This window comes from Hylobates moloch, unplaced genomic scaffold (assembly GCF_009828535.3).
Source record: "Hylobates moloch isolate HMO894 unplaced genomic scaffold, HMol_V3 SCAFFOLD_2, whole genome shotgun sequence".
In the NCBI taxonomy this organism is placed as follows: Eukaryota; Metazoa; Chordata; class Mammalia; order Primates; family Hylobatidae; genus Hylobates; species Hylobates moloch.
Genome location: NW_026652277.1, coordinates 18,883,045 through 18,895,760, shown reverse-complemented (window position 1 = coordinate 18,895,760; position 12,716 = coordinate 18,883,045). Strand labels below are relative to the sequence as shown.

The following is a 12,716-nucleotide window of genomic DNA, read 5'->3' as shown; positions in this document are numbered from 1 at the left end:
TAATGTGTTGACATATGCGATGGTACTCTTTCTTATATAAACTATTTCTTTGCAGTATTCTAGAGGATTGAAGACAAATTTACCATTTAATAATTTAGTATGGCATATTATTGCATTAGTATAGCATGTTATTATATAATTAGTATAAGTGACCAGTGCTGCAACAACCACATTCCAAAAAGTATTGTGATCCTCCAAAGTCACAATGTCTAAACGACATTATTCTCCTTCATAAGACCATTATACCATAATTTTTCGGCACCATGAAAATCTACAAATGCCCTCTAAAATATATTTAGAAAACATGTGGGAAAAAAATAGATACAGTTTCAGAAGATCATATATTTTGAAAACTAGCCTTTTTGGAATAAATTTTTCTTTATGACATATAAATAAACACATTTTTCAGACTAGCGGGGTAACATTTGGATCATTCAAAATAATTAGATTACTAAAACTTGTCATCTTATTAGAAAAATGGTTTACTCAGGGAATCATTGGAATTATTAGCCTTCAAGTTGCTACATATTGAATCTGATCAAAATAAGATAATATCATTTCATTTTTCAGTATAATATCTCCGTAGTATTTTTGTTTCCTATTTAATACGTGATTATATTTACTTCTGTGAATAATATGTATGAAGATCATTACAGTGTCAAGATCACTGGGTTCAGAACACGGAAACCTCAAGTATATTCTTTTTTCTTAAATACCTATAAGACTTTAAGGAAGACAGAGTTTCTGGACTCTAATTTCTCTATCTGTAGAATAAATGGGTTAGACCAAATAACTCCTTTCTGCTTATAAATTTTCTAATTATATGACTGAGCTTACACCTGGAAAACAGTCTATCTCCTGCATAAATTAATGATGGAAATGAAAACCACCATGTTTCATGAAATTAACCACACAAATATTAACATCAACTGCTCAGAAGGACTTAAGTGAAAGTGTCACAGGAATTCTGAAGCACAGAGAACTAAAAATAAGAAATATAACATTCTTCATATTTTCAAAGAAGATTTTAATAATTTATGTAAACACAGTAGCCTGTTCATAAGAAAAAAGAAAAGTGACGTCTTAGCATATTCAGGGTTCAACCAAAACTACTACTTGAATGTAAATCAAAGTAATATTCACCTGTCATAATTGGCATGAATAATTTTAAGTAAAACACTTTTATTTGATACTAAATGTGAACAATAAGCCAAAACAGAGAAGATTAATAAATTGATCATTTATTGAAACTGAAATAAAAATATATAATTATTGAAGTCTCTTATATACATAAACCAATCATTGCTTAAATGAGCTGACATACTAGCTCCATAGTTTCAAGTCACTAAGGAACTCTTATGAACACAATAAAGAAGCCAGAATTAAGCACAAATAATGATTTACTGGAAAGTTCATGGCTTTCTATCTACTAATTAGGAGTACAGTCATTCAGTCAAACAGCCACTCAACAAACATTTAGCATACAGCTTCTGGATACCAGGTACTGGGTTAGGTGCTAGAGCAACAAGGAAATAGTCCCTGCATTCAGTGAGCTCACAGGCAAGTAAACAAATAAGTATAAAGACTGCATGATTGGTCGAGAGCAGTGGCTCATGCCTGTAATCCCAGCACTTTGGGAGGTCAACGTGGGCAGATCACGAGGTCAAGAGATCGAGACCATCCTGGCCAACATGGTGAAACTCCGTCTCTACTACAAATACAGAAATTAGCTGGGCATGGTGGTGCACGCCTATAGTTACTCGGGAGGCTGAGGCAAGAGAGTCACTTGAATCTGGGAGGTGAAGATTGCAGTGGGCTGAGGTTGCACTGCTGCACTCCAACCTGGTGACAGAGTGAGACTCTGTCTCCAAAAAAAAAAAAAAAATGACTGCATGATAAATGTATATCTACAAAGGGCACAAAGGAATGAATAGCTAATCCCCTGAAGGCATATGGAGCAGTCAGTGTAAGCTTCAGGAAAAGGTAACAGAAACTGAAGTAAAAATCTAATCTGAATCTGAAAAAAATGAGTAGGTATTTTCCAAGCATGTTTCAGGGGAGAAGTTGCAAGATGCAGAAGTCTTCCCAAGTACAAAAAGAGAATGAACTCTGGACTACTGGCAACTTATGGCACACAGGAATCAGTAAATGTAGGGATGACAGGCACACAGAAATATCGGCAAAAACAGGAATTTTGACTTTATTCCATAAATCATGGAAAGCCACCAATGGGTTTCAAGTAATAAAATACTAAGACCAGGTTTGCACTTTAGAAAGATCAATTTGATTTCAGTGAGGAGGTCCAAAAATGAGAGCAGCAAGGCCAGACAGAAGGTACTATTGCAACCAGCTACGGTTGGAGACGCAGACCAAAACTAAGGTGAAATCATTTAGAAGAAAGAACGTGGATATAAGAGCCATTGATTTGGCCTCTCCACATCCTTTTTTTTTTTTTTTTTTTCTGAGACGGAGTCTCACTCTGTCACCCAGGCTGGAGTGCAATGGCATGATCTCAGCTCACTGCAAGCTCTGCCCCCCGGGCTCATGCCATTCTCCTGCCTCAGCCTCCAGAGTAGCTGGGACTACAGGCGCCCGCCACCACACCCAGCTAATTTTTTTGTATTTTCAATAGACATGGGGTTTCACCGTGTTAGCCAGGATGGTCTCGATCTCCTGACCTTGTGATCCACCCGCCTCGGCCTCCCAAAGTGCTGGGATTACAGGCATGAGCCACTGCGCCCCGCCAGCCTCTCCACATCTTTACTGTTATATTGATAACATGGGGATGAAAATAAATATTATTTGTATTTAAACTATTATTGTTATGTGAAGATTAAACAAATAGCATATTATGATAACATCTGATGATCACGAAATATTCATTAAGTCTTGAAAATAGGAAACATGAAAGGAAGGAAGAAAGGAAGGAAACAGGGAGTGGGGAGGAAGGGAGGAGAAAGGAGAGAATATGGGAATGAGAGAGGAGGAAAATAATAAGAAAGAAGTAGAAAGCTACGTACAATGGCTGATGCCTGTAATCCCAGCGCTTTGGGAGGCTGAGTCAGGCAGATCACAAGGTCAGGAGTTCAAGACCAGCCTGGCCAATATGGTGAAACCTTGTCTCCACTAAAAATACAAAAATTAACTGGGTGTGGTGGCAGGCATCTGTAGTCCCAGCTACTCGAGAGGCTGAGGCAGGAGCATCACCTGACCCTGGGAGGCAGAGGTTGCAGTGAGCCAAGATCACACCACTGCATTCCAGCCTGTGTGACAGAGAAAGATGCTGTCTCAAAAAAAAAAAAAAAAAAGAAAAGAAAGAAAGAAGTAGAAAAACATATAGTATTTCTTAATCAGCAGAAGCTACTCTTATTTTTCAATACTCTACCTTTCTAATGTATCACTGACAAGGAAAGAGGTCTTGAATAATTGACTGAAGTCAGAATAGGTAAGGCACTGTGCCTGTGAATATATGAGAGGCCTTAAAAAGTTCATGGAAAATGTATATTATGAAAAAAGCTATGCAAAAATTTCAATTTTGGCAGCAAAATAAACTCATACTAATTTATTATAGCATGTCTGAACAGGATCTAGTTTGAGACACTAAGAAGGAGTAGACATTAGTTTGAAAAGAGCCCCTAGCAGAGCAATGTAAATTCTGCTAAATTGAAGCAAGAACAAACATTAGATTATGATGAAGCTTGAGTGAAAGAACGGTGAAATCATTGATGCTTTACAAGAAGCTTGGGGGAACAATGCACCAAAGAAATCAGTAGTTCACAAGTGGACAGCTTTTTTAAAGAAGAAACGAGATGATGTGGAAGATGAAGTCCGCAGGGACAGACCATCCATATCAATTTGCAAGGAAAAAAATTAATCTTGTTTGTGCCCTAACTGAAGAGGATTGATAATCAACAGCACAAACAATAGCCAACATCATAGACATCTTAACTGGTTCAGCTTACACAGTTCTGACTGAAAAATTAAAGTTGAACCAACTTTCCACTGCATGGGTGCCAAAAGTGTTGTGCCCAGATCAGCTGCAGACAAGAGCAGAGCTCTCAATGGAAATTTTAAAGAACGAGGGTCAAGATGCTGAAGCACTTCTTTGAAGAATTGTAACAGAATATAAAACATGGCTCTCCCAGTATGATCCTGAGGACAAAACACAATCAAAGCAATGGCTACCAAGAGGTAGAAGTGGTCCAGTCAAAGCAAAAGGGAATCACTCAAGAGCAAAGGTCATGGCAAAAGTTTTTTGGGGACATTCCAGGCATTCTGGTTGTTGACTTTGTTGAAGGTCAAAGAACAATAATATCTGCTTATCATGAGAGTGTTTTGAATAAGTTAGCCAAAGTTTTAGTGGAAAATACCTGGGAAAGCTTTAGCAGAGAGTCTTCTAACACCACAATGTTTCTGTTCATTCCTCTCATCAAGCAAAGGCAATTTTGTGAGAGTCTCAATGGGAAATCGTCAGGCAACCACCTTACAGCTCTGATTTGGCTCCTTCTAACTTCTTTTTGTTTCCCAATCTCAACAAATGTGTAAAGGGCACCCATTTTTCTTAAGTTAATAATGTATAAAAGACTGCATTGACATTGTTAATTTCCTAGGACCATCAGTTCTTTAGGGATGAAAACCGAAGATCACATTTTCAATGTTTATCTTTTAACTTCATTTTTCCACAAACTTTTCGAAGTTCCTCCATACAAATGAGCACTTACAAAATAAGCAGAGAGTCTCATTCAATGGACAGGAAGTTCTGTGCCACCTAAAACTTATCTTAAGCAAGTTCAATGTGTAGCAACAGATTGTATTGATAAATATCAGTTCGGCTGACTTCTGCAATGAACATGATGGAGTAACAAGAACTAGACTTTCTCTCCCTCCTGAAACAACCAAAAAATGGCCAAAATGTATGCCACAAAAGTTTTCAAGATGCTATAAAGCCAGTCTCAAACAAGGTGAGCCTATCAACTGCCCTAATTTATGCCTGGAGAAAGTTTTCCAGCCCACTACTCCAGGAGAAGAGCCCACGAGGAGCCCATTGTTCTCCCTGAGCTGAGGGGACAGAGCTGAGAGTCCACGGAAACTATGTTGACATGAGCTCTCAGGACAAGGTTTCTGAGAAGGGGCTGCACAGAAAGAGAACTCCAGAGCTCTGCAAAGGGTCCCCCTAAAGTACATAGCTAAATACTTGTTAGGACAGGCCTAGAGAAAAGTACCTAAGGTTGGGGAAAGAACACCCAGATAAGATGAAACGTAACAGTACACATTCTCACCAAGGTCCAGTAATAGTGCTTATTTTACCAGCCAAACTAGAAACACCTCAAGATTCCCAGGGATACCCAGAAGGGTCTTGCCTCACTAGTTGGGAGTGATTAGCTCTAAAATGAAAACTGGTCAGATCCCACCTAATGAATTTTTAAAGCAAGACCAAAAAGAGTCAAAGTCTTTCCAACTAAACTTAAATACATACCAATACAAAGATCAAGAATATTTATATATACTTCCAGCACTCGATAAGATAAAATTCACCATGTCTGACATCCAGACACAAATTAGCAGAGACACAACAGTAACAACAAAAGACAGAAAAATATGGCTCATAATAAGGAGAAAAATCAGTTAGAACTGATCCAGAGTAAATCAAGACGCCAGAATTATCAATTAATGACATTAAAATGCTTATTAAAACAGTATTGTATATGTTCTAAAATAGAGACATGCAAGATAACTAAAGGAGGCCAGGTGCCGTGGCTCACGCCTGTAATCTCAGCATTTTGGGAGGCCGAGGAAGGCAGATCACGAAGTCAGGAGTTCAAGACCAGCCTGACCAATATGGTGAAACCCCATCTCTACTAAAAATACAAAAATTAGCTAGGCATGGTGGCATGCGGCTGTAGTCCAAGTTACATGGTAGGCTGACAGCACATTAGTCATTAAAGAAGAAAAGATAGACACCTCTCAAAATAAAATACAGAGAGAAAATAAATTTTTAAAAAACATGAACAGAGCAACAGTAGACAGTAAATTTCAAGTAACTGAATTTTTGTGTAATCTAAGTTCCCAAAGGAGAGGAGAGGGAAGATGTGAAAACATTTGGGACTTTGAGTAAGGCAAAGCTTTCTTTGATATGACCCCAAAGCATGATTTATAAAATAATATACTGATAAGAAGAACTCATCAAATTTAAAAAAATGAATCTGCTCTTCAAACGAATCTATTAAGAGACTGAAAAGACAAGCTGCAGGCTGGGAGAAAATATTTGCAATTCATATATCTGATAAAAAGCTCGCATCAAAAATATATTTTAAAAGCTCAAAATTTAATAATGAAAAACAAACAACCCCATTTAAAACTTGGGTGAAAGACTGGAACAGACATTTCAAAGTAGACATTTGTTTGGTAAATAAGCACATATGCTCGACATAATTAATGCTTAGGGCAATGCAAATTAAAACCACAATGAGACGCCACTGTCTATTTTTAAATAGCTAAGATTAGCATGACTGATAATAGTCAGCCAAGCCCTGGCTTGGATGTGGAGAGGCTGAAACTCTCATACACTGCTGATGGGAATGAAAAAAAGTGTAAACTTTGAAAAACAGTTTAAGAGTCCCTTAAAAAGTTAAACATACTTCTGCCATAAGACTCAGCCATTGCACTCCTGGGTATTTACTCAAGAGAGATAAAAGTAGGTGTTCATATAATGATATCAACACAAATGTTCATAGCACATGTATTCATAATAGCCCAAACTAGAAACAGTCTAAATATCAATCAATACATTAATGAATTAACTTGCTTTATCCAAATTAATTATGGATACATGCTATAACATGAATGAATCTCAAAATAATTGTACTAAATGAAACAAGGCAGACTCCAGAGGTAAAACATGCAGAGAAAAAAACATAAAATGTCAGACAAAAAGGTGCATAGTGTAAAATTTTATTTATATAAATTTTTTGACTGTATAAATTACTGTCCAGTGACAGAAAGCAGTTCGGTTGTTGTTAAGGGCCAGGAATGAGGGGCCAGAGAAATGTATTAAAAAGAGGCCTCAGGAAACTGGAGGTGAAGTATATTTCCAACACCTTGATTGTGTGCTGATGGTTTCTAAACTTTCAATATATTTAGTTTATTATATGTTATACAAAATAAAGCTTGTAATAAAAATCAAAAGATTGAACTGAAGTTTCATGTGTAATGATTTCCTGAGCCTTTACTGACTCTGGCACACATGAAAGCACTGGCTGATTATTTCAATTGACATTGACAAGTAAACTGGTTCCTATATACTTACATGTACAATTTGTTCCTATCCTATTTCTTTCATTTTACAGGAGTGATCTTGAAAAATCTCTGCATTTTTCTCTACGCAAACACAGAATGAGTACCTCCTATCTGCTGGTAATTCCATCTACCATATCACAGTTAATTAAAATGCTGGTTGTTATTGCTGCTGTTTCTGAGTAGAACAGAAACTATGTCTATCCATTATTCAATGGAGAAAAAAGTATTCTTTTCCTTAAATCAGCGTCCCACCCTGCCCAACTTCTTTTTTTTTTTTTTTTTATTTGTGAGGAGTCATGTTCTGTTGCCCAGGCTGGAGTGCAATAGCGCGTCTCGGCTCACTGCAACTTCCACCTCCTGGGTTCAAGCGATTCTCCTGCCTCAGCCTCCCAAGTAGCTGGGATTACAGGTGAGTGCCTGGCTAATTGTTTTGTATTTTTAGTAGAGATTGGGTTTTGCCATGTTGCCCAGGCTGGTCTTGATCTCCTGACCTCAAGTAATCCTCCCGCCTTGGCCTCCCAGTCTTGGGATTACAGGTGAGCCCCCGTTCAGGCCCCATTTTTTACTCACTGGAATGAAAAATCCACACAGCATGGAGAATCTCTGATTTCATCTTTTTGAGCCTGAATCTTATTATTATTATTTTTTAAGACTAAAAGGAGCCTTAGATAAAATCAATCAGAACACTCCATTTGTAACCCAGCGTGGGTCTCAAACCTCAGGTTTCATGTTTAAGGTTCATGACGAAAGTGTTCCTTGGTTAGTCCCACGTCGATCTGGCTATGAAGCTGCTTCCCTGCAAAGTTGATTTTCTCCTGGAAACTAATCCTTGAGGAAATATCATAAGAAGGGCTTATCCACTACATACTAGCTTGAGGCAAATTATAATTGACCCAATGAGACCTTAAGAATTAATTTGAAGTGGATAAGCCATCATTACATAAAAGTCAAAGGACTTCTTTTCCATTTCATTCCATATGATTACATGTATCTTATGTTTGTGGCAGACCAGAATGATGCCACACTGATGGGGGATTCATTCTCATGCTTACACGTACCTTACGCTGTGGGGGAGCTGAACGATGCCACACTATAGATGGGGGATTCGTTCTCATGCTTTCGGTTTCTATCTATCTGGACAAATCTCCCATTCCAATGTGTTCTTCACTGTACAATCTACATCTATGACTTTTAGAAGACTTCAAAAGGTGGCCTGGAGCTAAGTTCTTGGTTACAAAACTGTTAACTAGATTTAGACATTTAGATAGATATAGTGCTTTAAATGTGGGTAACTAAAGAAGTTTAGTACATGCAAAAAAAGTTTAGCCAGGGACAGGTAAGAAGTTTTTTTCCAGTATATTATGTGTAGATCAATTTGACTATAGGATGAAAGAACAAATATTCAAGCCTCCTGCATGTTATAGGCTTTATGATATGCTGGAAAGTAAATAAATGTTCATTAATCAGAAACTGTGAGTTCTGGTCCAAATCCCAGTTCTGCTGCCCATAAGCTATTTGGCCAGAGATAAACAACCAGTACTCTAAGCTTTGTTCTTTGAATCTACAAAACTGGCTGAAAGGACTTTTGGCTTACCAAAATCAGGAAATTGCTGAGAGAATCAGATAATATATAAAATTCCTTTACAAAACTGTTAACAGCCACATAGGCATTTGAGCTTGCTATAGGAAGTCTGACTTTTAGAAAACAACAGGTGAAATCTGAAGTAAAGAATATTCCCCCAGTAGTAAGGAGAACTATATTCAAACTCTAGCTCTTCCTAAGAGGAACTGATTGTTGAATAAAGCCTGGATTTCTGTTACTTACCTATAAAATAATAAAAATAAAATAAAATGTGTAAAATCACAGATTTCGGTGTCTGTGCTTTTTGCAAAATATCAGAGACTGTGCAAAACTCTTCCCTCCACTTCCAGGTTGTTCATTTCAGTAGAACAATTACTTGAAATTGGAAGGACCTGCAGCTGTTTCCAATGGCCACATGTTCATCTTCAGAAATTCTAATCTTACATTATTGGGGGTAGTCAAGGAGGAAACAATGTAAAGAGCTTTGATACACCCTCAATTAAATGATAAATGTGTGTCAACGTAACTTTGATCAAATTCCACTTGCTTTTAATTCAAGAATACAGCTATCTTTCATATTCCTTAGACATTCAGAGCATTTCAAATGTACATTATAAAACCCATTATTCATACCTGAAAGGGCTGCCTGCTGGAAATGTTGAGGTGTTTCCTAATCCATCTGTTGCCTTGATTCCCAAATATCTGCCACAGCAGCTGTCCCCTTGAGTCACTCCAGATTCGTTGGTAGATTGCCAACCCATAAATGTGCTTTCCGAACATGTGGTAATAGAAGCGGAAGGTGCAGCCCTTTGTATCAGTGGCATTAAGGATTGGGCTGAGTAAGGCAGCACTGTCTTGAAAAGCCTGCGGCTCTGAAGATTCTATGTAGAGATAGTGTCCTTTAGCTGTGCCCAGAGTGTTATCTTTCAATGGCCCTGTGTTAAGTGTTGGAGTTGGACCCTGGTTCCTGGTCCAATCAAAGTCATCTTTTGCATCTTGTTCCCAGTTACAGATTCCATTTTCAAAGTTACACTGCAGCTCAGGTGCTGAAATTCACATGAAATAAAAGCAAAAGATAATTAGGGACAAAAATACATGCAACCACATTCTATTTATCAATATTTAAAGAATGCTAGCTGATACTTTGCTCATGCCAAGGTAAGCCATTTTATTTTTAAAATCCAACACTGAAGTGTTTTTTTTTTAAAGAGTTTTTGTTTCTAAATGATATATCAATTAATAATATTTTATGAACTAAAGATGGAATTGCTTTGGACATTTTTTTCCAAATATTTTTTATGCACATCTCTTCTCCATTTCTGTAACCATAACTCCAGGCAAATGATCAAGACTCCATGCCTGGCTCACTGTGAGAAACTTCTGGCTCAGTAGATTTCAACCTCAGCTGAATGTTCCAAACGCCAGGGAACATTAAGAAACAAACAAACACTAAAGCCCAGACACCATCTCCAGAGGTGTTGATTTAATTGCTCCTAGTGGTAAAGCCATGCATCAGGATTTTTTTGAAGCTCCCTTGGCGATTCTAACAGGCAGAGCTGGGAACAATCATGTGTTAAGAATCACCTGGGGCTCATGGTAAAATTGCTGACTTCATAGTAAAACACTGAAACAGATACTACCTTATTAGATATAGGGTGAAGCCCAGAAATCCATTTTTAACAAGCACCCTGATGTAGATCTTTTCCTGACCTCATTCCCAAATCTGTCTTTGGTTCCATCCCGTCCCAGATTCTAGTGTCCCTATGCATCAGTGCCAAGATAACAATCCTTCAATGGCAGTATTACCACTTCCTTCTCGAATCCAAATTCTTTCATGCATGCTCATAGAATCTAAACTTAAATAAAAACTCCTCTTTCAAACTCCACTTCTCCCAAATTAAAATGACTGCCTCGTCCCTACTATTCTTTCCCATAGCCTGCACCATCTTTCCCATGTATTCTAAACACCCCCCACCTCTTCCTCCACCTCTGTTTACCCTAATGTTAGGTATGTGCCTTGCCATTTTTTTGCTGTGATTCATTAGTGTGGGTCTTTTCTTCTCACTGGATCGTAGCTCCTTTGAGCTGCAGCTTTTTTTTGCTTTGTTTTTTTTTTTTTTTTTTGTATTTTACTTTAAGTTTTAGGGTACAGCTTTTAAACTTCCAACTGCCTTCAGTCCCTAGACCAATTCAGACTTAGGAAGAGTCTTAACAGCAGTCTCGCCTTATCTGATGTTTTGCTTTTAGCAGTTACAGCAACCCACAACCAACTGTGGTAAAAACGTGTGAAATGGAGAATTCCCGAAATAAGAAATTCATACATTTTGAGTTGCAGGTCATTCGGAGCAGCCTGATGAAATGTTGTACCATCACAAATAGTAGCTATCTGAGTTATCAGATCGGCTGTAACAGGATCACAGTGGCTGTGGTTAAGTGTCACCCTTATTTTACTTAATAATGGCACCAAAGTGCAAGAGTTATAGTGCAGGCATATTGTTTTAATTGTTCTATTTTAATAGTAGTTGTTGTTAATCTCTTACAATACCTAATTTATAAATCAAACATTATCAGGCTGGGGGCAGTGGCTCACTCCTGTAATCCTAGCCCTTTGGGAGGCCAAGGGGGGTGGATCACTCGAGGTCAGGAGTTCAAGACCAGCCTGGCCAACATGGTGAAACCCCATCTCTACTAAAAATACAAAAAAATTAGCTGGGAGTGGTGGCAGGCGCCTGCAATCTCAGCTACTCAGGCGGCTGAGGCAGGAGAATCGCTTGAACCCGGGAGGCAGAGGTTGCAGTGAGCAGAGATTCTACCACCGTAGTCCAGCCTGAGCAACAGAGGGAGACTCTGTCTAAAAAAAAACAAAAACCAAAAACCAAAACAAAAACAAACAAACAAAAAACTTTATCATAGGTACGTATGTATAGGAAAAAACATAGTATATATAGGACTAGGTACTATATTCTCAGTTTCAGGAATCCACTGGTGATCTTCGAAGCCCCCAGGTAAGGGGGAAGTCTACCATAGTCAATAATTGAAAACTCTGTCTAAATTTCTAGGGTAATATAGGAATGTGTCCATTTTTCAAATGATATTCACTGTAGAATAAATGGTATAAAATGGGCATTTGACAGTCTTTGGAAGAAGGGGACAGGTTTTAGAATTAATAAGTAGTTCTACATTTTAGCTTCATTTACATGTTAGTTTTTTTTAAATAAATGTCAACTGTCCTTTGTTCATCTTAGTAATGACACTTGGTGCCAAAAGTGAACAAATACTCTGAAACAATAAATAAAAGGGTATGTGAATAAATGCAGCCAGGCGAGAATAAATCATCTGTCTTGGAAAATCACGGAAGAGGAGCTTAGACCTAATGAAGGGAACCAAGTGAGTAAATGTCAAGTGGGAGACGAGCTTTCTTGTGATATTTCCTCACTTGTGACTAATCAAGCCCAGCTGTGATGTGAACTGGGGGGGACACAGTATACCCTCCAGATGTCAGTCTTTGGCTGTAGGGCAGAAGGTGTATGGCAAGTTGCTGCGTTTCTGACATAAAACTGACGCTAAAGCAAACACATTTTTCTATCGTCTGTCTTGGTGCTGACTGCACACTCAAACTTCATTTCCAAAGAGAATACGCCTAGCTCCACCGTTCCATAAAAGACTGCATCTCTCAATGTATTTCAGGAAATCCAACATGGATTTGTGGATCTCTAATGTACACTATGTAATGAAGTAATATGCCTTGATGGAAAGCCGTGTGAGAAACTGACATTCTTTCACTAATCCATAATCACAAGAAGTATTTTGATGCTATAGTTGTACTCCCATTATCACA

The 12,716-nt window shown here is 38.0% G+C and overlaps 1 protein-coding gene across 1 annotated transcript in view; it reads right to left on the bottom strand.

Moving 5' to 3' along the window:
* The window catches only part of MALRD1 (MAM and LDL receptor class A domain containing 1), a 695,880-nt gene that overhangs the window by 522,819 nt on the left and 160,345 nt on the right, over positions 1-12,716 (bottom strand). Inside the window, exon 18 of the mRNA XM_032166926.2 lies at positions 9,512-9,924. Coding sequence (XP_032022817.1) covers positions 9,512-9,924 — 413 coding nt within the window. The remainder of the gene's footprint in view (positions 1-9,511; positions 9,925-12,716) is intronic.